The 24,677-nt window shown below is 51.7% G+C and overlaps 1 protein-coding gene across 1 annotated transcript; it reads left to right on the top strand.

The window, feature by feature from the left end:
• The first annotated feature begins 832 nt into the window (after positions 1 to 832).
• Positions 833 to 24,643, top strand: PPP2R2D (protein phosphatase 2 regulatory subunit Bdelta). Its single transcript, XM_081569962.1, has 7 exons — positions 833 to 864; positions 9,947 to 9,981; positions 14,969 to 15,465; positions 16,799 to 16,980; positions 17,027 to 17,132; positions 18,983 to 19,403; positions 24,505 to 24,643. The coding sequence occupies exons 4-7, from the start codon at positions 16,909 to 16,911 to the stop codon at positions 24,641 to 24,643; spliced, it is 738 nt and encodes a 245-aa protein (XP_081426088.1). The 5' UTR covers positions 833 to 864; positions 9,947 to 9,981; positions 14,969 to 15,465; positions 16,799 to 16,908.
• Positions 24,644 to 24,677: the final 34 nt, after the last annotated feature.

The following is a 24,677-nucleotide window of genomic DNA, read 5'->3' as shown; positions in this document are numbered from 1 at the left end:
CGGACACGACTGAGAGACTTTCACTCACTCAAACCAAGACGTGCGCTCCCTGAGGGCAGGCATTTGCTCTGTTTACCCTCACGTCTTCCGGGCCGTGAGCAGGGTGGCACACAACAGGAGCTGATCAAAATATACGATTTGTGGGGGGTAAAAAAGTACTATTTGTGGACAAATGTTCCTGATGTAGGAGGACCATCTTCTAGCGGTGCCACACGGTCACCATCAGCTTTACAACATCACTGAAAGTTATGATTTCAGACACATAAACCCCACAAATGAACAATCTCTGTGCAGCCCACAGCAAACACACCCACGAATGAAGGAAGGCTGGGCCGCGTTGCGTTGCCACACCACTTCCCCAAGATCGTACACTGACGGGGGCGGGGAGGCCGAAGGAACCCAGGCAGACCGGGCTGCCGCCAAAGGTGGACACCGACCCCCGGGCGCCGGAGCCGTGCGCGAGCAGCGACCCGCGGCGCGGCCAGAGTCAGCGGGCCGGCAAGATGCCCTCAGGTGAGGGATGCCCCAGGTGGGCCAGGCGGGCCCGGGGCCGTCTCGCGGCGCCCAAAGCTGCCCAGAGGGGCTGAGGGCCAGCAGCAGCCCCGCAGCGGACCCTCAGGGAAGCGCCAGGCTTCGAGGAGCAAGCTCGCGCGTCAGCTCCAGCGCGCGCGGCGGCGCTGCTGAGCCCTCCCCTCGGGGGGCGGGGCGCGGCGCAGCGCGCGCAGGCGCAGTCCGAGCTCCCGCGGTCCCAGCGCCGGTGAGCCCCGCCCCGCGCAGGCTAGCCTCCCGGCGGACCCGCACCGGCCCGGGGGCCTGAGGAGGCGGAGACAATGACGTCACCGCGCTGAGCGCCATTTTGGAAAGGTATAAAAATCCCGCCGCGGCAGCTGGGCTGAGGTGCTTGGGCGGAGGCAGCGCGGCGGCCGCGGCAGCTGAGGGTCCTGCGGCGCGGGGGCTGGAGCGCCTGAGGGGCGCGGGCGGGGAGGCGCCCGGTGTTTCCGCGGGAGCCGGAGGCTGCCCGGCGGGCGGCACCGACTTGCCGTGGGGCTTCCCGCAGGTCCAGGGGGCCGTGGACAGGACGTGGCGGACGGTGAAGCCGCACACCTGGCGCGGCGCCCCCGGGCCCGCGGAGTCCGGCCCGAGGGGAGGAGGCGGCCGCGGGGTTACCTGAGGAGCCCAAGATCCCTCGGAGCGCGAGGGGACCCCGGGCTCTCTCCGCTGGAGGGGGCTGCCGCCTGCGCTGGGCCGCTCGCTCCGGGTTTCTTGTCCGTGCTTCCTCCTCCTCCAGGGATGCAGTGTCAAGTTCCCACTCCAGGCTACACTCCTGGACCTTATGGGATTACTTGAAGCCGGGTGGTCCTTCCCTTAGTCCCGGCTCAGAGCTTTAGGGCGGGGGGCGCTTCCCGCCGCGCTGTGTGTCCTCCCAGACTGTCCCCCTACAGGGGCCGCGGTTTAACTGGAGTCGTGTAGTGACTGTGTTATGTGCAATCATGTTACTCAACCTAGGGAACCTTCGGCTCAGTTTAGTCTCTCAGTCGTGTCCGACTCTTTGCGACCCCACGGACTGCAGCACGCCACGCCTCCCTGTCCATCACCAACTCCCCGAGCTTGGTCAAACTCATGTCCATTGAGTCGGTGATGCCATCCAACCATCTCATCCTCTGTCCTCCCCTTCTCCTCCTGCCCTCAGTCTTTCCCAGCATCAGGGTCTTTTCCAGTGAGTCACTTCTTCGCACCAGGTGGCCAAAGTATTGGAGTTTCAGCTTCAGCATCAGTCCTTCCAATGAATATTCAGGACTTATTTCCTTTAGGATGGACTGGTTGGCTCTCCTTGCAGTCCAAGAGACTCTCAAGAGTCTCCCCAACACCACAGTTTAAAAGCATCAATTCTTTGGCACTCAGCTTTCTTTATAGTCCAACCTTGAAGCATCTTTTTAAAAAGTATTTGTCTTTCCGTGAAATATACCTTCTTTGCCCCAAGGAAATAACAGCCTCTGTTCAGGTGTCTGGTCCCTCTCCTCCACCTTGCCCCCTCCCATGACCTTTGGCTGCGTCCTTCACTCTGCACCTCTCCCTGGTAGAGTGACATCTGGACACCCTTGGCCTGGGAGCAGAACAGTGCCCAGATTACTAAGCAGGTAAACCTGTGCTTGGGACGTTTGTGAAGATCTATGTGATTTGAGATCGAACTGTTTCTTTGTATTCATTTAACACATTTTTCATTTGCAGTCTCAAATAGGTAACTTCAACTTACTGAAAATTGCTTTTGGGAGTAAAGCAAAACCCATTTGTTTACAGCTAGAGAGGTGGGACCCACTCCAGTACTCTCGCCTCGAAAATCCCGTGGATGGAGGAGCCTGGTGGGCTGCAGTCCGTGGGGTCACTAAGAGTTGCACACGACTGAGCGGCTTCACTTTTACTTTTCTCTTTCATGTGTTGGAGAAGGAAATGGCAACCCACTCCAGTGTTCTCGCCTGGAGAATCCCAGAGACGGGGGAACCTGGTGGGCTGCCATTTACGGGGTCGCACAGAGTCAGACACAACTGAAGTGACTTGGCAGCAGCAGCAGAGAGGTGGGAGGGCTTGCTGTCTGTCTTAACTTCTGGTTTCTTCTCTTTTTATAAGAAGGTTTAGTTGATAACCTGAGTGAATTAAAATTTAAGTCTAACTAAAACAATCTATTTTAAGTGTTGATGTTATACTTTGAAAATGGTGTTTTTACTTGTAAAAATCTTGACAAAAATATTTTATTCTCTGAACTAAACTTGGGACTTTTTTTTTGTGACTCATCCAGTCTGGCATTTTGCATGATGTGCTCTGTGTACAGGTTGAACAGGTGACAGTAAGCAGCCTTGTTTCTCCTTTCTCCATCCTGAACCAGTCAGTTGTTCCATACAGGGTTCTAACTGTTATGTCTCGACCCTCATACAGGTTTCTCAGGAGACAGGTAAGATGTCTGATATTCCCATCTCTTTAAGAGTTTTCCACAGTTTGTCATGATCCACACAGTCAAAGGCTTTAGCGAGTCAATGAAGTGAGACTCAACCTTGGTGAAGAAATGTTGATAAGAGATGGTTAATGGCAGATTCGTAATTTAAGGGAGGTTATTGTACACTGATCCTTGGACTTTTGGACTAGAGGTGCAGTGAAGTTTTTTGTTCAGATTTGTGGCTGGTGAGTGTTTTGTTCCTTGAGGTTTTGTCCTGTCCCAAGCTGTACTTTGAAGAGTCCTCTGGTAACCTTCGAGTACGGAGGTCGTTCTGCTTTCTGCTGCCGTGGAGGACAAGAAGGGGAGACTGAGGTGGACCTCTCTTGCGCCAAGTGAGCGTGAGGCTGCGGGCCAGTGTGGGCTTCCCTGACTTCTAAAGGCTGAAAGGTCGGTACAGTGGGGAGAGGCTTTTGATTTCCTTTCTGCTTTTGAAACTGTTAGTTTTGGGGGACTCCTGAAGAAAGTCTTGTGATGTATAAGATTTGATGATGGCTTTTTTTTTTTAAATAACAGGGTATTGTTTGTGGGTCAGCTCAGCCATTGTGCTCCCCTCAGGCAGGGATAGAGGTGGACTCAAGAGGAACTAGTCCGTGTCTGCTGCTGGTGACAGGCTATGTGAGTGACAGTCACTGGTGGCCTGCCCTCTCTCCTCCCCCTACAACAAGCTGGCCCTGGTGGTAGGCATCACCCCTGAAGGTGGAGTAGGTGAGCAGGCGTCAAAGTAACAAAGCCAGGAGGAGGCTTCCAGAAGGAAGTGAGGAGAGCTGTCAGCTTGTGGTCCAGGTCCTTACGCCTTAGACAGTGACTGCTCTTGGGAAGTTGTTCAGAACTGGGGCAGGTTCTTCACACACGGTGTTTACTCACCGCCTCCCAGCACCCTCCCTTTCCTTGGGCCACTCTCACCGCGTGAACGTCTTTTGCAGGCGTCCCACATGTTACAGCTCTTTGCTTGTCCATCTCCAGTGCTGTGCGCTCTACTTAAAGCTGGAGGCCTAGGTGCCCCCTCCCGCACCCCACCACCTTACAAAGCCGAGTCCCCAAGCTTTTTTGGCAGCAAAGGCCGGTTTTGTGGAAAACAGTGTTTCTGCAGACTGGGGGTGAGGTCAAGGTGATCCAAGCGCATTACATTTATTGTGCACTTCATTTCTAACCTGATGCCACCACTGGTCTGACAGGAGGTACTGGTGCGTGACCCGGAGGGTGGGGACCCGTGTTGTAGAAGACCCAACCCAGAGGTACAGACGGCTAACGGTTGTTGAGTCTCTTATGTTCCAGAGCTTGCTTCACGTGCCTTGTGTCTGTTCATTCAGCCTTCACACAACCCTGGGAAGGAGGGGCTCTTGTTCTTCTCAGGTTTAGACACAGAAGCCAAGGCACAGGGGCAGGAAACTTGGTCGGCAGGATGGCCAGGCCAGGGTTTACAGCCGGCCCGCTGGCTCCAGAGCCCGCGCCTGCTGGCCTGTGTCCGCGGCTGCTTGTGGTCAGCACTGATGAAGCCCCTGCTGTGGGGATGTGGCTGCCCAGCTTTGGGATTGCCCCGCCCTTCAAAAGCTCAGGAGAGATCTCCCCGCCAAGAACTGTAGAAAGTGACCTCTGAAAGAAAATGAAAATGAAATGTCGTTAAAGGAGGTTCCTATCAAAATGATGTGAGATGAGTAACAAGGGTTTCAGAGAGGCCATTCTCAAAGTCCTGGGAGAACACACAACACAGACGCGTCAGACGGGTGACAACATAACCTCTCCTGCCGAGTCCTCTCATGGGAATGTGGCTGCCCTCCTGGAGGGAGCTCTGTGTCTGTGCTTCCGTACGTGCACTGCTTTCCTGATTTTCTGGAGGAACAGTGGGAAAGAGGTAGAGGAGGGGCTTGTCATGAACCGGTTCAGTTCAGTTCAGTTGCTGAGTCGTGTCCAGCTCTTTGCGACCCCATGGACTGCAGCACACCAGGCCTCCCTGTCCACCACCAACTCCCGGAGTTTACTCAAACTCATATCCATTGAGTCAGCGATACCATCCAGCCATCTCATCCTCTGTCGTCCCCTTCTCTTCCCACCTTCAATCTTTCCCAGCATCAGGGTCTTTTCAAATGAGTCAGTTCTTCGCACCAGGTGGCCAAAGTATTGGAGTTTCAGCTTCAACATCAGTCCTTCCAATGAACACCCAGGACTGATCTCCTTTAGGATGGACTGGTTGGATCTTCTTGCAGTCCAAGGGACTCTCAAGAGTCTTCTCCAACACCACAGTTCAAAAGCATCGATTCTTCGGTGCTCAGCTTTCTTTATAGTCCAACTCTCACATCCATACATGACTACTGGAAAAACCACAGCCTTGACTAGATGGACCTCTGTTGGCAAAGTAATGTCTCTGCTTTTTAATATGCTGTCTAGGTTGGTCATAACTTTCCTTCCAAGGAGTAAGCGTCTTTTAATTCCATGGCTGCAATCACCATCTGCAGTGATTTGGGAGCCCAGAAAAATAAAGTCGGTCACTGTTTCCACTGTTTCCCCATCTATTTGCCATGAAATGATGGAACCGCATGCCATAATCTTAGGTTTCTCAATGTTGAGCTTTAAGCCAGCTTTTTCAATCTCCTCTTTCACTTTCATCAAGAGGCTGTTTAGTTCTTCCCTTTCTGCCATAAGGGTGGTGTCATCTGCATATCTGAGATTATTGATATTTCTCCTGGCAATCTTGATTCCAGCTTGTGCTTCATCCAGCCCAGCGTTTCTCATGATGTACTCTGCATATAAGTTAAATAAGCAGAGTGACAATATACAGCCTTGATGTACTCCTTTTCCTATTTGGAACCAGTCTGTTGTTCCATGTCCAGTTCTAACTGTTGCTTCCTGACCTGCATACAGATTTCTCAGGAGGCAGGTCAGGTGGTCTGGTATTCCCATCTCTTTCAGAATTTTCCACAGTTTATTGTGATCCACACAGTCAAAGGCTTTGGCATAGTCAGTAAAGCAGAAATAGATGTTTTTCTGGTACTCTCTTGCTTTTCTGATGATCCAGTGGATGTTAGCAATTTGATCTCTGGTTCCTCTGCCTTTTCTAAAACCAGCTTGAACATCTGGAAGGTCACAGTTCACATATTGCTGAAGCCTGGCTTGGAGAATTTTGAGCATTACTTTACTAGTGTGTTAGATGAGTGCAATTGTGCGGTAGTTTGAGCATTCTTTAGCATTGCCCTTCTTAGGGATTGGAATGAAAACTGACCTTTTCCAGTCCTGTAGCCACTGCTGAGTTTTCCAGGTTTGCTGGCACATTGAGTGCAGCCCTTTCACAGCATCATCTTTTAGGATTTGAAATAGCTCAACTGGAATTCCATCACCTCCACTAGCTTTGTTCATAGTGACCCTTCCTAAGGCCCACTTGACTTCACATTCCAGGATGTCTGGCTCTAGATGAGTGATCATACCATCATCATTATCTGGGTCATTAAGGTCTTTTTTGTACAGTTCTTCTGTGTATTCTTGCCACCTCTTCTTAATATCTTCTGCTTCTGTTAGATCCATACCATTTTTGTCCTTTATTGAGCCCATCTTTGCGTGAAATGTTCCCTTGGTATCTCTAATTTTCTTGAAGAGATCTCTAGTCTTTCCTGTTCTATTGTTTTCCTCTATTTCTTTGCATTGATCACTGAGGAAGGCTTTCTTATCTCTCCTTGCCATTCTTTGGAACTCTGCATTCAAATGGGTATATCTTTCCTTTTCTCCTTTGCTTTCCCTTCGCTTCTTTTCACAGCTATTTGTAAGGCCTCCTCAGACAGCCATTTTGCCTTTTTTGCATTTCTTTTTCTTGGGGATGGTCTTGATCCCTGTCTCCTGTACAAAGTCACAAACCTCTGTCTGTAGTTCATCAGGCACTCTGTCTATCAGATCTAGTCCCTTAAATCTATCTCTCACCTCCACTGTAAGGGATTTGATTTAGGTCATACCTGAATGGTCTAGTGGTTTTCCCCACTTTCTTCAATTTAAGTCTGAATTTGGCAATGAGGAGTTCATGATCTGAGCCACAGTCAGCTCCCAGTCTTGTTTTTGCTGACTGTGTAGAGCTTCTCCATCTTTGGCTGCAAAGAATATAATCACTCTGATTTTGGTGTCGACCATCTGGTGATGTCCATGTGTAGAGTCTTCTCTTGTGTTGTTGGAAGAGGGTGTTTGCTATGACCAGTGCGTTCTCTTGGCAAAACTCTATGAACTGTTACCTGGATTTAAATAGTTTTTTGTATAATCAGTTTCTTAATCCGTAGTCTAATCTGTTCCTTTGAATTAGGCATTAATCTTTTTCTAAAGAAATAGTGCTTAACAAAATTAAAGGTTCATCTGCTAAGCTCAAGCCGGAGTCTGGGAAGTTGTATAAATCATTATGGGTATCTGGGTAATCTGGTATGGCTAGCCTTCCTAAATGGGTTTGCATAGATGTTATGAAAGAAAGAAACATTTAAATTGGGGAAGGATAACAAAAATTAAGAGCACTGGGGCATCAGTAGCAGGAATGTTCAGTATGTTTCATCGACAGATACATGTGATTTCACAGCCGCTAAAATGAGAGGAAATGGGCTCTTTAGAATCAGTGAAATACCATATTTGTGAAGGGAGAAGTTTTCAGTCAACGTCATTATTTCTGGAGTATTGAGTTGTTTCCTGTGAAAAGAAAACAGAGATGTAGTGTTTATCATTGATCTTTTTTTTTTAAGTCACAGTGGGACACCTTGTCTGATTATTTGAATCGTTTTCAGTCTGGTGTCTACCTTCCGTTTCAGAATTCCCATTTACTTAATATTTATACCTGTGTCACTAAAAAGGCCTTCAGGAAAGCATCTTGTGGGGAAGGCCATCAAACAAGAAAACAATCTGGTAACATTACTGCAGTTTCATTTAGGAGATTCTGCCTTTAGGAAATCAGAGATAGATGGTTTCCTTAAGATTGAAGCATTCACTGTGCCTGCTGAGCACAGCGCCCTTGTCAGTGTCTGCAATCAGGCTGTGCAGTAAGGAAGCTGGACTGATCCTAGTTGTACAATCAGGTGCAGGTTTACAGGATTCATGGTAGGGTCAGATCATATCCCTTGACTTTTAAAATCTGTTCTTTTGATGGGAAGTTCTGGGTTCAGTTTGTATCTGCTATTTATCAAGTTTGAAGGCCCTTTCTAAAACCTCAGCTTGCTTATCTGGAAATCACATAATAAGGTGTTTGTTGAGATCATACAGTGCGGTGCTTTTGACCCTGTAAGGCGTTGGAGTGTCAGGTCCAGCTGTTCGTTAATTCTCATGTATTCTAAGGTGTTTGGGTTTGGTTGTACCTGTTTTTAAATGTGAAAGTAGCAGCTTCTTATTTTCCCTGACGTCCCTCCCCTCACCCGGGTCCCTTCTGTGGGGCCTGGCCTCTTGGTTTTTCTGTTGTTATTTAATGATCTTTCCCATCCCTCACTCTTGGCTCCTGTTGCTTTCCCAGTGGAGAATGCTCGTTTCCCCTGCCATCCTAGCTGGAAGAGCCTGTCTACAGAGCCCATCCCATCTGCAGAGCCTTCCGTAAACAGAAGTGGTATGAAGGGAAAAGGCAGTTGCTTAAGACACATGTTGCTGACAGAGGCACAGAGGAGCCGAGGTGGAACCCCGACACTCAAGAGTCCAGAGCTCCGCTGCCTGACACTGAGGTGCTGAGTGTAGTTCCTGGAGACGGAGCTGCCGGGGCCCCCCTGCTCAGGGTGTGCCGCCTGTGTGATCAGTTCCTGCAAAACAGCCGCTGAAGGCTTTTTTTTGCAAAAGTGAAAATCTTTGGGTATCTTTGTTAGCAAGGACAGGCTATTGATGCAGGGCTTTTGTTAAAGTGAAATGATATACAGCAAGCTTTCAAAAAGTGGGGAGTTTCTCGGGAATTCCCTGGTGGCCTAGTGGTTAACAGTCCAGGCTTTCACTGCTAGGGGCTCAGGTTCGATCCCTGGCCAGGGAACTAAGATTCTGCAAGCCAAGTTGGGTGGCCAAAAAAAAAAAAAAAAAACCGAAGTGGCGGATTTCTGTACTGTTTAGCTTCCTGTCTTCATTCCACACCTGCTCATTCGTCTACGTCCGTTTCAGATTCCACTTTATGAATCACTGCCCAGCTGCTCTTCACACCCAGCGTTCTGTCTCAGAACCTGACCTTCCTGTCACGTAGCAGGTCATGGTGTTTAGCACTGGCTGTATCCTGCTTGTTTTCCAGTTTTATCTTATAGGTTAGGCTTGCTCTTCAACTTGGTGTTAATCAAGATGCAGACTTTGGTACAAATCCCTTTCAACTTTCTTACTAGCTTTGTGTTAACCTGACAGGTTACTTACCATCTGTTCCTCATGTGTAACACAGGAGTGCTGTTTCCTGTGTCCCTTACAGGTTTGTTAGATTCCAGATAATGCAGGGAAAGCTTCGGCAAACTGGCTCACAGTAACTGATAACTGTTAAGATGTTGGTGTCTTTTAAAAAAAATTTTATACAATTTTTAAGGGTTACTTTCCATGGACAGTCATTACAAAACGTTCACTGTATTCCGCATGTTGTACAGTACATCCTTGAGCCTGTCTTTTACTGAATAGCTTGTGCCTCTCACTTCCCCGCCCCTAGATCCCCCTTCCCCGCCCTGTAACCACTAGTTTGTTCCGTTAGTCTCCTTAATTTTTGTTACATTCATTAGTTTGTTGTATTGGTTAGATTCCACATGTAAATGATAACATACAGTGTTTGGCTGACTTGCCTCAGTAAGCGCAGTGCCCTCCAGGGCCGTCCGTGTCGCCGCAGGTGGCGGCTCCCATCCTCTGCGGCTGAGTCATCCTCCGTGGAATGTATGCGCCTCGTCGTCTTTGTCCGTCCCCTATGAATGGACACGTAGGTTGCTTCCCTATCTTTTCTATTGTAAATGATGCTGCCGTGAGTATCGGGGTGCGTATATCTTTTCAACTTAATGTCTTTGTTCTTTTCAGGTAGATACCCAGTGGTGGAATTGCTGGATCATATGGTAAGTCCATTGTTAGTTTTTTGAGACACCTCCTTGCTGTTTTCCACAGTAGCTGCCCCAATTTACATTCCCACCCAACAGTGTGTAGGGTTCCCTTTTCTCCACACCCTGGACATTTGTTGTGTTCTCTTTGATGATAAGAAAATGTTGATTTTTTTTTTTTTTTTTTAAGAGACCCTCTTGCACAGGAGAATAACTTACTCTGGTGGTGATTTAGTCACTAAGTTGTGTCCGACTCTTACAACCCCATGGACTGTAGCCAGCCAGGCTCCTCTGTCCATGGGATTCTGCAGGCAAGAATACTGGAGTGGGTGGCCATTTCCTTCTCCATAACTTACTCTGTTACTTAATAACTTACTCCAGGAAGCCGGCCTGGGAAAGTGAAGGGTGTTGTGGGGGCTGACTTCCAGCTTGCTTCCGCTGCACAGCTCGAAGCGGAGTCCTGAAGGGCTGCTCGTGTTGGGACAGAGAGGCCCAGTGTCCGCCTCGGAACCTCCGTTTAGACTGGGACTGGCAGGCAGATGGGTCCTTGCCCCACGGTGAGGGCAGTGTGTGCAGAGGGAAGGTGCTCATGTGCCTGGTACACAGACTCCGGTGGGGAGTGAAAGGGAGCCTGGGTGTCAGGAGAGGGAGGAGAGCGTCCAGGCTGAGGGCTGAGAATGGAAATTGGAGATGGTGAGGTGCATGCATTCTGGGAAGTGGGACCTGGAGTATTTGACAGGAGGGGAGGGCCCGAGGGGTAAGGGGGCGCCTGGAGTTCAGTGTTGAGGACCTGGAATGTGCTCACGGACCTTTCAGATGCTAAGCAGAGGCGCAACATCAGCTTCACGGAAGGTCACTCTGGCCTTTGGCAGATGGGTGGTGATGGGGTGAGAGTGGATGCTGAAATGCCTAGGGCTGCGTTACTGCAGCAGTAAAGGCTGGGGATGTGGGCTTAGTCTAAATCAGGTTTCCAGTTCTTTTTAAAGGGCCAAAGAGTAAGTCTTCCAGACTTTGCAGGCTGGTCTTGTCTTTGTCTCATCTGCTCAGTTCAGCTATGCCTTTGTAGCAGGAAAGCAGCCGCAGGCCCCAGGCGCATGAGGCAGGGACCGTGAGCCAGTACCACTGCTTCCAGACCAGCAAGGGCGGGGCTGTGGGCCAGTACCGGTATCTACTGAGCAGCAAGGGCCAGGTTTTGATTTCAGGTGGTGGTTGCCTGCCCTGTGCTAAGCCAGTGTTCTCAAAGCCTTTTGGTTCCAAAACCTCTTGGTTTTATATTCTTAGTAATTTTTGAAGACCATAAGAGTCATATCTATCAATATTTACTGTGTTGGAAATTAGGACAACTGAAAATATTTACTATTTCCCTGTGATAATCTATTACATTATTAACATATTTTAATGCAAAACAGCTTTCTCAAAACAAAGATAGAGATGAGTGCCTTTGTCTTATACGATGCAGGCATTTTAAGTGTGGGGCTTAATAGGATGCAGCTGGATTCCCAGATCTGCTTCTGCATTCAATTTGTTAACAGTTGTTTTATTAAAATACATGAAAATTTGGCCTCATACATGTGTGTTGTTAGAAAAGGGAGGGATGATTTAATAGCCTTTTCCTATGATTATGGGTATTCCACTTTGTTGACTTGTTTTATATTTTGACCATGCTGCATGGCATATGGGATCTTAGTTCCCCGACCAGGGATTGAACGTATACCCCGTGCAACGGAAGTGGGGCGTCTTAACCACTGTACTTCCAAGGAAGTCCCTAATACTCCACTTCGCTACCAGTACTGCAACAAAACCGGGCACATGATGGCTTTAAGTTATACTTTGGATGTGTTGGTATTCATTCACATCTTCTAAGTGTTGATATAGTTCATTGTACAAGATTGAGACAATGAATACTGATCTCATCAGAAAAGTCTTAAAAGTGGGAAGCTGTCAAAGTAGTAGTAGTCGAAACACATTTTCAAGAATTCTGATTCTCTCAAAAGCTTGGATTTTATCATTGGCAACAAACACTGTCCAGTTCCTGTGTAGAGGGTAGCTCACTTTGTTCATTTTTCAGAAAATTTGTGCCAGGTGTCAACGTCTGCCGTTTGAGACAAGCGGCGCTCTGAGCGGTGGCCGCAGACTGCGGCGCTGCCGCCATGCCGGACGCCCCCTCGAGCCTGGCGCTGTGCTCGGGGCTCGGTGCACAGACCGCGTGCAGATCGCACGGCGGACCGCAAAGACCCTGGGGAGCCTCACGCTCAGGCACTGGGATTGAGAAAAGCAACTCGTTTGACAGGTCATTAAGAATGTTCCTGAGTAAACTGGCTTTTTTCCTTTCTTCCTGCCGTGGGTGAGGTGACCAGCAGCACTGCTGATGTGTGCTGGACCCCGGCTCCAGCCACTGTTGCTGTTGGTCATTCACGCAGCTGACAACACAGGGAAGCTGGCACACGCGGTGTGCACGTTATCCTGAAAATCGTTGTGACCGCGTAGCCCTCAGAGAGGTTCTTGGGTGCCCCCGGGGTCCCCAGACCACACTTTGAGAACGACTGCTTTAAAGCTGGCCTCTAGCAGTAGGAGGAACAGAACAGGGCAGACGTCAGGATTGTCTGCTGCCTCTCGTCTGTCCTGGAGTTTGTTGGTTTTGTCTCAGAATACCACAGCAGAGCGCTCACTGTTTAAAGTAACTCAGACGACGCGGGTGTGAGAAAGAGGGAAAGCAGACATTCCCCTCATCCCTCCCCAGGGGTGACTGCCCTGAGCAGGCTGTGTATGTTTCTTAGAGCATTTTCTGTTCATGTATCTCTGTGCACTTTTGCTTTAGAGTTGAGTTTGTGTGTGAGCAGCGGTTTCTAAGTCCCTTACACAGTGTGAGTCCTGCTGTAGGTGGTGTTTTGCTGCTGCCCGTTTGCACCCCCAGTGTGTGATGTGAGATGTACAGTGACCCAGGCTTGGTTCTGAGCTCTGTGTGCCCTCTGCCCATCCGACCCTGCATACAGCCCCGGAGACCGGAGGGCTGCTGTTGCTGTGTGTACAGACGCACGCTGGGGATCTCAGAAGGTGCGGTCGCCTGCCTGGGGACACGCAGCTGGTGGTGCTGAGGGCAGGGTTTCAGCCCAGCTGTTCCGGGGCCAGAACCCAGCTGCTGCTGCTGCTGTTGTTCAGCCGCTAAGTCGTGTCCGACTCTGCAGCACACCAGGCTCCTCCACCCTTCACAGTCTCCCGGAGTTTGCTCAGTCGTGTGCATTAATGCCATCCAGCCATCTCTTCCTCTGCCACCCCCTTCTCCTCCTGCCCTCAATCTTTCCCAGCACCAGGGTCTTTTCCGGTGAGTCAGCTCTTAGCATCAGGTAGCCAAAGTATTGGAGTTTCAGCATCAGTCCTTCCAATGAATATTCAGGGTTAATTTCCTGTAGGATTGACTGGTTTGATCTTGATTAGAATGACGTTTAATTACCCAATCCAGAAGTGACTTCTCATGTAAGAATGACGTTTTAGAAGACAAGTTGTGTGCAGAATAGTCAAAAATTAGGTTATAGGTTTCTCTAGAAAGTGAGGGACCCCTGTGATACCCTGCATTCTGGAATGACGTCTGCTTGGCCAGGCCGTAATTGCGGCATCTCATGCATCACGTTTATTATTTTTGTCCTTTTGCTTGGTGTAGTTACTCTCTGTATGAAGCAGCGCATGCAGCGCTGGCGTCCCTGTCCTGCCGGCACCGGGATGAAGTGTCCCTGCGGTCAGGAGGGTTCCGAGGCCTGGGTTCACTCAGTGACCTTGGCGTCAGTCGGTGGGTCTCTTCCAGCTTTTCTCTTCCTCTGTAAGCTGAGGTGCTGGTGGAAACTAGGAGAACAGCTGCAGGCTCCCAGCTCCGCGCCTTGTTCAGAGCAGCGCCCCTGCACTCAGCCTCCGTCTCTCCCATGCTCCTGACACCTTTCCGTGCCAGGAGTGCCCTTCACAGCCACAGGCTCCACGGTGCACGTGGCCTTGATGTGACGCCTGCTCTTGGAGCCGCAGGTCACTTGCAGTGACCCCTGTGGACATGCCTTCGTGTGCTTGGTCAGACTCGGTGCTCAGGCCTAGGACTGGGTGCAGGCTGTGCACCCAGATTCCCCGGCTGCCTGTGTGACTGGGTGCTCCCCGCAGTCGGTGAGTGTTTTCAGCAGAACATCGGAGCTCTTAGAAAAATCATTTCTCAGTTCTGTGAAACCAAACTGGCCTTCGTTTCTTTGTTGGTGAGTTAGGATGTCGTCTGTTAATTGATGTCTATTTCTGTGACACTTTTAGTGTCCTGTATTGTCTTCTCTCCTGTTGGAAGCTCACATTGTCTCTCAGTAATTTGTGAGGACTGTCATTCATGAAGGGTTTGTTTATGCAGTCGCATCTATCGCGGTTTTGGTAAAGAGCCTGTCCCCCATCAGGATTCAGATGCCCTTCTGTGACCGGCACGTGCTTCCCGGGGTCTGTTGGTGCTCCTGTGCCTTGAATCCACTCACAGGGGCGAGCTGCTGCCCTGTGGCTCCTCGCCCCCCTACCTGACTTTCAGCCAGTGCCCAACCACGCCCCTTGGCAAGCTCTCTCGTGAGCTGGGTCACCGTTCTCTCATTTTGGGGGTGGTTCCTCCCCCAGTCGGGGGGCGTCCTCGAAGGCCTGTGCCGACCAGTCCTCCGGAACCCATTGGCCGCTCGGCCCTGTGTGCCCCGTGTGCTTCCCCGGCTCTGGGCTGGCCTGGTCCCCACCCTGCTCGGCAGCCTGGCGATGCCCACGGCCGAGTGCTGGGCGGTGTCGAGCTCCGGCACTTCGGGGCCCTGCACGTGCTCTCTGGTGGCTGCAGACCTGCTGCGGGGCCACCGGGGCTGCCGGCCTCCTGGTTGCCGTTCGTTCCTCCTCTCCTGGCCTGGCCCACGGCCAGCTTCCACTATTCCTCATGTGTTCAGTTGAGCGATGTCTGCGTTTGGCAGCCTGCCGTGTGACCTTGCTCTGACAGCTTAGAGCACGCTCTTGATATCAGATACTTCGACTCTGTCGGGATCCTCTGGAGTCTGGCAATACTCCTGGATCTGCAGCATTTCGTGGCCGTTCGTGCGGGACTCAAGTGCAGTGGGCACTTGCCTGCTTTTTTTCCGTATCTTTTAATGTGTGTTATGTTGCTTTGAAAGTCTTTCATAGAAGGCTAGCAGTCACAATGAGGTGAAGGCAGCCCCCTCTCCCCGGGCGTTGCTGGATCTGATTAGTACATTAACATAGATCCTCTTACCTGGCAGATTAGTGCCTGTAATCGCTTCCTTCATGCCTAAGCTCTTAAACCTCCTGCCTGGAGCCCTGCCTTAACCATGCACTTCCAGACATGGTGGACGGAAGCCAGCCAACATGAAGGAGCTGGTGGAGGTGGTCACAGTGGCAGAGCCTGACCCCATCCAGGGCAGTGAGCCCGTCTACAGCACCAGCAGGAGGGCTGTCCACCCCTTCGACATGCGGTCCTCCGCCCTGCGCTGCTGCACGCCAAGGGTAAGTGAGGGTGAGCTCACGCACCTCCCGTCCGGAGCCCGCCTTGTCCGGGCGCTCACCCACCTCCAGAGACCTCGCGGTGCCTCCTGTCACCCACGTGCCTGCCTGCGCGGAGGCCCTGCTTCCTGGGTGGCTGCGGTGGGACCTGCAGATCACCCCAGCCAGCCCTTCTGTGCACAGGGACCTCTGCTGAGGCCAGAGACCGTCTCCCTCCTCGGGATGGGCTCTGTCCCTGCAGAGCTCTGCTGGCCTGGAAGCCAGTTCCCTCAAGAAAGTCCAGGCTTTAGCCCACTGAGCCTTGAAGTTCTTCTGAGGGAGGAGAGCTTTGGGTTTGTTATTTTTAGTCATAAGGAACAGGCCCTACTTTGTAGAAAACCAAGAATTCTGTGTGTCACATGACACACAGCCTGTGTCCTGGGAACCCTGCCAGCACGCCCCTGGGCACTGAGCGCTGACGGCATCCTGGCCCAGAGCGCCGTGGGTTCTCGTGTTCTGGACATTTTGTCCTGCAGTGAAGTCAGTGTATCGGTCAGTCTGTCCAGAGCATCTCCCGCTGTAAAGTGGAGGCAGCTCCGGCAGAGCCTGCACATTTGGCCTGTGTTTTCAAGACAATACTCGAGTAAACAGGTTTAGAGTCCAAGAATGGTTTTATTTGTCAGCCAAGTTATTTATGTGAGGAAACGCTCAGTATTGCCACTAGGTTGCTTAGGATCAACTTCAGATGCAGAGTCAATAAACATATAGGTTCCTTGTAATACATATATTCTTTAAAAAGCAACAGCTGAAAATGAAAGGAAGTACAGACCTCCTTGCCCACAGTTCCCCAAGCCAGGACAGGCGCTGGGGTCTGGCACCCGGGCAGGCGGCGGGGAAGACGGGCACTCGACTTATTGCTGATAAAGCGAAAGTGTTGGAGAAAGAAAGGTCTGCCCAGGAAGTCTTTAGAATCTTTCTGAAAACAGTAACTGGGTTTTGCTGCAGTAAGTCTTGCCCATCGAATAGTGAAGGAAAACCCCTCTCCTGAATGGCCGTGGCAGGTGGGACTGTTCTGGGTGGAGTCCAGCCGTCCTCAGCTGAGGGCTGGCCCTGCAGTGCCCACAGCTCGGGGTGGCAGAGCAGCCCCGGGCCCACGTTGGCTTGTGTGGTGCCCTTCGTGTGTCCGGCGCCGAGTCTGCCGGCCAGGGTGCACCAGGCCCCGGCCCCCGTGGAGCTGCAGGCTATGCAGGGCGTCTGCAGGGCGCCCCGGCAGTGCTCCGGGTTGCAGGCCAGGGCCAGGTGAGCCTGGGGGTCTCATTTGCACTGCAAAGTGGGTTATTCTCTGGTTTTTAAACAGAAGTGGAAACACTGTGTTTTCCGGTTTTGGAAGAGCCCAGCCGTAGGTCTTTCTCAGAAATTAGCTCCTCCATGTCCGACGTGAAATTCAGCCACAGCGGTCGGTAGGCGATGACCCGGGACTACCTGTTGGTGGAGGTGTGGGACCTCAACACGGAGCGCCAGCCCGTGGAGACCCCCCAGGCAAGGCCGCAGGCACCACCGCCCCAACCTTCCTGTGCTTCGTAAGGTCCATGCGTACCTTCGAAGCAAGCTGTGTTCTCTCTACGAAAATGACTGCACCTTTGACAAGTCTGAGTGCTGCTGGAGTGGCTCCGACAGGGGAGGCCTGCGGGGGGACCCAGCCTTCCAGGGTGGAAACAGGGTGTCTGGGCACGTTCCTCACCTTGCTTGCAGTTCCATCCCAGTCTGAACAGCAGGCACAGTGCTAGATTCACACTGGCTGTTCCTGAAATGCTTAGTGGATAACAATTTCTTATTTTCTATTATTTCCAAAAGGAGTGAAAGGAGGGGGTGAGGAGGCTAGTGTGGGTGGGATGGCTTTTGCTGTGGGAACGAGTGGAGGACAAGACCCCAGCTGCTGGGCGCGGGTGGCAGCGCGGGGGCTGGCATGGCGCCCCGCTCTGACGGGGCTGCGGCCGCTTCGATGCCTCTGGTCGTCTGTACGCACGTGCCTTAGACGTGCCGACCGCACTGGTTCTGCCCAGAGGTCTGTGTTTAATGACATTTGAAACGTCTCCTCTCGTGAGATGGGAGGAGATGCTGCCGCGTGGTCTGTGATGGGATGCTGTGCCGTGCACGTCTGAGCCAGGGACCTCCCGGTGGTGGTGAGGGACTGACAGACATCCCGAGACGCCCTGTGGCACAGACACTGGGAACTGCTGACCGTGACGCCGCCATCCTCTGTGTGTCGGGTTGAGAGTGAGGAGGGAGCGGCACTGGCCTCAGGGGCTTGGCTGGACCCAGAAGCCTGGAGCCTGGGCTGGGGGAAGCTGCGGCTCTGGACCCACAGAGGTTGGCTCTTGAGACAGGGACCCTCGGGATCTGTAGAAGGCACCCATCTGTGTTAGATGGGCCCCAAGGGAGACGTGTGTGTGAGAGACCTTGGACTGGGGTGGATGATGTCCCCTGAGACTTGTGACCGTGAGCATGGCTGTGTGTGTGTGAGTGTGTTGATGGGGGGAGCACGCCCAGCAGGCCGCTCCAGGCATGTGGGGAGTGGACGTGTCAGGTCTGGGCTGCCCCCTCTTCACAGGCTGACATGCCCCGCGTGGTGTCCGTGGCCGGGGAGGGTGTGGCGCCTGGGGCAGGGACAGGACTCCGCCCTCAGGCCTCGGCACAGCCGCCTGGGCACCGTCAGAGCCCTGGAGGGGCCCAGTGTCACGGCAGCATACGGAGCTCGGGGTCCCCCCGTCTTCAGAAGGTGGAAAACACGGATGCAGCCTGCAACGGGCCCAGGTCCAGAGCCCTCACGAGATGCTTTCTCAGCAGGCCCGCTGAGGGCGTGCAGGGCGCCTGGTGCCCACAGAGCATTTGCCCTTCCCAGGGCACCAGGGCCCAGGATTTCCCTGGGTTAAAGCCCGTGAAACCAGAGCTCACAGGCACAGAGGGCCAGGCACGCGTAGGAAAGGCAGCGTACATGTGCCACTGGAAACAATAGAACGTGGAGCTGAGAATCCAGCTACCAGAGTCACGTGCAGCAGAGTGTACCCGGGTGTGGGGAGGAGCTGGGCCCGCCCCGCGCACAGGCACGAACGTGGCCCCCACACTGGGACGGCAGCTGCGTGCCCGGAAACCCACTGCATTCAGCACAGTGTGGTGAACAGTGCAGCTGAAGAGATCTTGAATTCACTGAAGATGAGAAACATTCTAAGGAGAAAGTCAAGGTTTTTACCTTTTTCAAAAACACATTAATATAATTAACAGTGTGAATTCATTTTTTTTCCTTTTTAATTCTGTTGTATTCGTTTTTACTGAGAGACTGTGTATGAGGCTCTGTCAGACATTCTCACCGCGGTTCTCTCCTGGCCGTTAGGATCTCCCGTGTCTGATGTCTGAAGGGGACCTGTGCAGCGCTGGGGTGGGCAGTGAGCCGCTTCATCCGGGTGTGCGGGGCCTGCAGGGCAGGGGGCGGGGGTTCCTCGTCGCTTACAGGTCGTCGTCTTTCACGCAGCGCCGTCCTGACGGTCCTACAACAGCTTCTTCGGGATGTCGGATAGGTCCACCTGGAGGGACGTGATGCTGGAGGCCTCCAGGGAGAACAGCAGGCCTCAGGCCAGCCTGCAGCCTCGCGGGCTGTGTGCGGGCGGGAAGCGGAAGGGCGAGATGAGCCTGGACAGCCTGGACCAGCAAGAAGACCCTGCACACGCGGGCACCCGGCCGAGTGTGGCCGCTACCAGCCACTTGTACACCTTCCAGGATGCGGTCAGGGTGGCGGCAGAGGGTCCAGCGTCTGCAGAATCGCGCCTGCACGCTGTCAGAGCACAGGTGGCCGCCTCTCCTCTGAGAAGCAGGGACGCCCTCCTGCCCCAGCGCAGACTGCCTGGGGCTCCCAGTGGGGACCCCAGCTTCTGCCCCAGGGAGGAGGGCCCTGGGTGCTTGCTCAGGTGAGAAGCCAGCTGGAAGCGGAGTGACGGGCAGGCCTCGAGAGGCTGTGACTAACATAGACGTCTTTATTTAGGTCTGAGCCTTCCTTCCAGTTTAGAGACCAGACATTCCCACCCAAGAGAAGAGTCGTCAGGTGCAAGGCCCTCCTCCTCTGCCGTCACCTGGGCCTCCAGGCGTGCAGCTCTGTCCGCCACCCACCCACCAGCCTCGGCGGCTCTGCGCCCGGCGGGGCCCCAGGCAGCTGCACTCCCCCACTCCCACATGCACCGTCACCCCTTCTGGGGCAACCGCTTAGTCAAAGCAACACACTGTGAAGAGTGTTTTTAAGTCCAAAATAAGCTTCGTCTTTTTATCTGCTTTCGTTGCGCATAACGAAATTATGCAGAATTAAGACTTTACAACTCTTTTATCCTTGTTGACAGAATGGTGGAAAGTGTGTAGTGCTTGAGGCTCTGAGCTTACGTACCCCCAAACTTCTATAACCTTTTTTTCTGTAGAACTGGTACCCCTGACCCAGCAGGTAAGGACTGGATGAAGCCTTAACAGAGAGAAAATCACAGGGAGGTAGTAACAGAACCGCTGCTGAGAAACCAACACGGGGTTTCGAGCGCCTCAGATGCTCTGCAGCTGAAAACTTTTGTGCTTTTTCTAAACCTTTTTTAAAAGTACTAGGTGCGGGGTGGAGGGATAACATACTTTTTTAAAATGCTAAAATTATACCCTGGATTTCACACTTAAAGGCAGCGAAAATTAAACCATTTTAATTTCTATCCCTTGATGATTTAACAGTACGATGTTTGGTATCAGAAATCAAGATTTCCGCCCCCCCCCCAAAAAAAACAGAGGTAACAGTAAGTCCCTGGAGCTTGCTCTGTGGAATCCCATGCTGGAGCCGGAGCCCCAGTCCTCCGGGGGGCGGGCGGCTGGGCCAAGCGCTGCTCGTGGAGTCACTGTGGTGGCGGAGGCTCCGTCAGCGCACATTTAAGTTGCAAATTGAGAACCAAAAGGTATTAGGTGGGTGCAAACATATTTGCGGTTTTTGCATTGTTGAAATTTGCCATTTGATACCGGAATACATCCTTAATGTGGTTATGTTATGTATCATTTCTTGCTTTGTGTTTTTTTGCTCATGACTGATTTGCCATTCCAGTACTCTTGCCTGGAAAATCCCATGGATGGAGGAGCCTAGTAGGCTACAAGTCTATGGGGTCGCAAAGAGTTGGACACAACTGAGCGACTTCACTTTCACTTATATTTATTTTAGACTACAGAAATGATGTTAGACAAAAAGCAAATTCGAGCGTTTTTCTTATTCAGGTTCAAAATGGGTCAGAAAGCAGCAGCGACAGCTCGCAACATCTACCACGCTTTTGGCTCAGGAACGGCTAACAAACGTACAGTGCAGTGGGGGTTCAAGCTTTGCAAAGGAGATGAGAGCCTTGAAGACGAGGAGTGTAGTGGCCGGCCATCAGAAGCTGACAGCGGGCAACTGAGGGCCATCATCCAGGCTGAGCCTCTAACAACCACACGAGAATCTGCCACAGAACTCTGTCAACTATTCTACAGTCATTTGGCATTTAAAGCAAATTGAAAAGGTGAAAAAGCTCGCTAAGTGGCTGCCTCATGAGCTGACCAAAAACTTAAAAAATGGTCGTTTTTAAGTCTTGTCTGTCTTCTCTTATGTATGCAAAACCTATGAACCATTTCTCAGTTGGATTGTGATGTGTGATGTGTGATTGGATGTGTGATGAAAAGCAGATTTTATACAACTGGCAATGACCAGCTCAGTGGCTGGACTGAGAAAAAGCTCCAAAGCACTTTCCAAAGTCGCATTTTCACCAAAAAGAGGTCAGGTCACTGTTTGGTGGTCTGCTGCCCCTCTGATCCACGACAGCTTTCAGAATCCCAGTGAAACCATTACATCTGAGAAGTAGGCTCAGCAGATCAATGAGATACTCCGAGAACTGTAGTGCCAGCTAGCACTGGTCAACAGAAAGGGCCCAGTTCTCCACAACACCCAACCACATATCACACAACCAACACTTCAGAAGTTGAACGAATCGGGCTATGAAGTTTTGCCTCATGCACCGTGTTCACGTGACCTCTCACCAACCGACTACTCTTCAAGCAGCTTGACAACTTTCTGCAGGGAAAACATTTCCACAACCAGCAGGAGGCAGAAGATCCTTTCCAAGCGTTCGTCAAATCCCAAAGCATGGATTTTTATGCTACAGAAATTAATTATAATGATTTATTGCTCCTTGGAAGAAAAGCTATGACCAGCCTAGACAGCATATTCAAAAGCAGAGACATTACTTTGCCAACAAAGGTCCATCTAGTGAAAGCTATGGTTTTTCCAGTAGTCATGTATGGATGTGAGAGTTGGACCATAAAGAAGGCTGTGTGCTGGAGAATTGATGCTTTTGAACTGTGATGTTGGGGAAGACTCTTGAGAGTCCCTTGGCCTGCAAGGAGATCCAACCAGTCCATCCTAAAGGAGATCAGTCCTGAATGTTCATTGAAAGGACTGATGCTGAAGCTAAAGCTCCAATACTTTGGCCACCTGATGCAAAGAACTGACTCACTGGAAAAGCCTCTGATGCTGGGAAAGATTGAGAGCAGGAGAAGGCGACAACAGAGGATGAGATGGCTGGATGGCATCACTGACTTGATGGACATGAGTTTAAGCAAGCTGCGGGAGTTGGTGATGGACAGGGAAGCCTGGCGTGCTGCAGTCCGTGGGGTTGCAAAGAGTGACTGAACTGACTGCTAACGATTTAAAATTCATGGTCTGAAATCACCAACCTAATATACTTACTTTAAAGGTAATTCTTTTACTCTGTGTTGATTGTGATGCAGTTCACAAATCTGAGATATTGAACAATTAGTATCAAGTCAGCCCTGGTCCTTAAGCATTTCTGGAAAGATGGGGTTGTATATATTTGTTTAACTATTTTCGCCAAAAGTTTAATAAATTTCAAATGTTTAGCTGGATTTGTCCTGTGTAATTGGACAGTTTTTTCCATATTTCCTTCAAGACATATTTCCCACCGAACAAGGAAGCAGCCTTCTGCCTCTCAGGGCCCTGAGCTGGGGTGTGCATGGCCAGGCAGGGGCTCCTGTCTTGGGCTGACGGCCCCCGGAAGTGCTCTTGAGAAGTATGTCATCTAAGAGAGTCCAGCACTTCTCCCGTGTTCTTTCAGTTGACTCTTCTGATTCCATTTAAGCCTTTTCTCCTCCTGATGACGTAAACATCTTGTGGTCATCGGACGTAAGTTCCCATGTTTATATTGGCTGCACTGGCTCTTAGTTGGCCGTGCGCACGCTTCCTCTGCCTGTGTCGAGCGTGGGCTCAGGAGCTGTGGCCCGCGGGCTTAGTTGCTCCACAGCATGTAGGGTCTTCTCAGACCAGGGATCGAACCTACGTCCCCTGCATTGGCAGGCAGGTTCTTAACCACTGGACTGGCAGGAAAGTTCACATTCTCAATAGTCAGCTTCCCTTGTTATCACTGACTTGAATTAATGACTTGGGCACTAAATGAAGCAGCACCCTGGCGTAAGAGTAGGTTATTCAGAGGGTCCCTCCCCCATGTTCCCACCCCCTTTCCTGGTTACACCCCATCTGTGGGGACAGCCAGGCTCATTCCTTTCTGGCAGACCCATCCCAAGTTTTTGGCACAGATGAGCAGCTGCGCGTACTCTGGCTCTCTCCTGCATGTTGTCAGTCGCTCAGTCGTGTCTGACTCTGCGACCCCCTGAAACTGCAGCACGCCAGCCTTCACTGTCCTTTACTGTCTCCCAGAGTTTGCCCAAATTCATTTCCATTGAGTCAGTCAGTGATGCTATCCAACCATCTCATCCCCTGCCACCCTCTTTTGCCTTGTCTTTCCCAGCATCAGTCTCTTCCAGTGAGTCGACTCTTCACATCAGGTGGCCAAAGTATTGGAGCTTGAGCTTCAGCATCCGTCCTTCCAGTGAATATTCAGGGTTGATTTCCTTTAGGACGGACTAGTTGGATCTCCTCGCCATCCAGGGGACTTTCATTGAGTCTTCTCCAGCACAATCCAAACATGTCAGTTCTTCTGCATGAATACTATACCGTTTGCACACACGCACACACTTTGTTCCTCAGCCTGCAGTTAGGGCTCAGCAGACTCAGCCCTTCCCCTGGGGCAGCTCAGCGGGGGATGGACCGGCCACACAGCTGCCCGAGCTCTCCGGGCGGGCCTGCTCACCACTGGGGGTTGGGGGAATGGTTTAAAGGCCGGGCCTCAGAAAACCTGGCAGCTGCTTATAAATCTGGGGACACTGGGATGCTTTTCCACCGTGTTTTTCCTTTTATGCTGGAAACCACATGGTACTGGTCCAGGGACCCTGTCACGTTCTCTGAGTTGTCATCTCCGTGCATGCGCATCGCCAAGTGCTAAACCAGAAGTGGCCCAGACACGTGTCGCTGAAGGTGCTGCCCGCTTCCCACCAGGGTGGGCCTGCCTGCCTCCTCCCCGAGCGTGACCCCACAGTCTGCAGGCGCAGCCAGCAAGAGTCTGGTCAGGAAACAGCCAAGCACAGGCTTGAAAATCTTCTGGAGGATGTTCAATATTTTGTGAACTTGCTATTCAGTGAGTAAAATGGACGGTGTGATCTGCGTTAACAGGAGGGTGTGTGGAAGCTGTCACTGTGCTGCTGTCCTCTTGCCCAGAAAGGGAAAACACAGACACGGTCCCACACCTTAAGGGGATCAGATGCCTACTAACATCGCAGTGATGGGAAAGAAGCTTCAGGGAACCTGGTGATCGTGTTCGACAGCTCGGCTGTTCCCGCGACAGCATCAGTCAGCGGGCAGAGCTGGGAGAAAGGATACGCAACCTGGGAGGGTAGGAACAGAAAAAACCCACCAGAAAACAAGAGAGAACCAAGGTTTTAAAAAATGAAACCAAAAGGAAGTTAGTGGAACCAATCCTGAATTAAAACTGGTGTTCCAGAGAAGAAAAGGAGAATACCCTCAAGAGCTTACAGCTCCCCGGCCCGGGCACCACCTCACAGGCGGCACAGAAGCTGCCTCATTCTCCGTCACGGCCCGACTCACCTGTGGTCTCCAAGGTGCGCTGGCCCTGGGGACCCCTGGCCTCGCGGAGGCCCTGAGTGCAGCCTCAACCATGACCGTCTGCAGTTAGACACGCCCCTGGCCAGGGCGGGTCAGCGGGACGCAGGCTTCGCCTCTTCAGGACCAGTCGCATAAAGAAGCTGACACCATGCCTCCATGGAAGCGCTGC

This window comes from Giraffa tippelskirchi, chromosome 2, assembly GCF_054371585.1.
Source record: "Giraffa tippelskirchi isolate mGirTip1 chromosome 2, T2T-mGirTip1v1.2.pri, whole genome shotgun sequence".
Lineage (NCBI taxonomy): Eukaryota > Metazoa > Chordata > Mammalia > Artiodactyla > Giraffidae > Giraffa > Giraffa tippelskirchi.
This window is presented reverse-complemented; position numbering and strand designations above follow the sequence as displayed.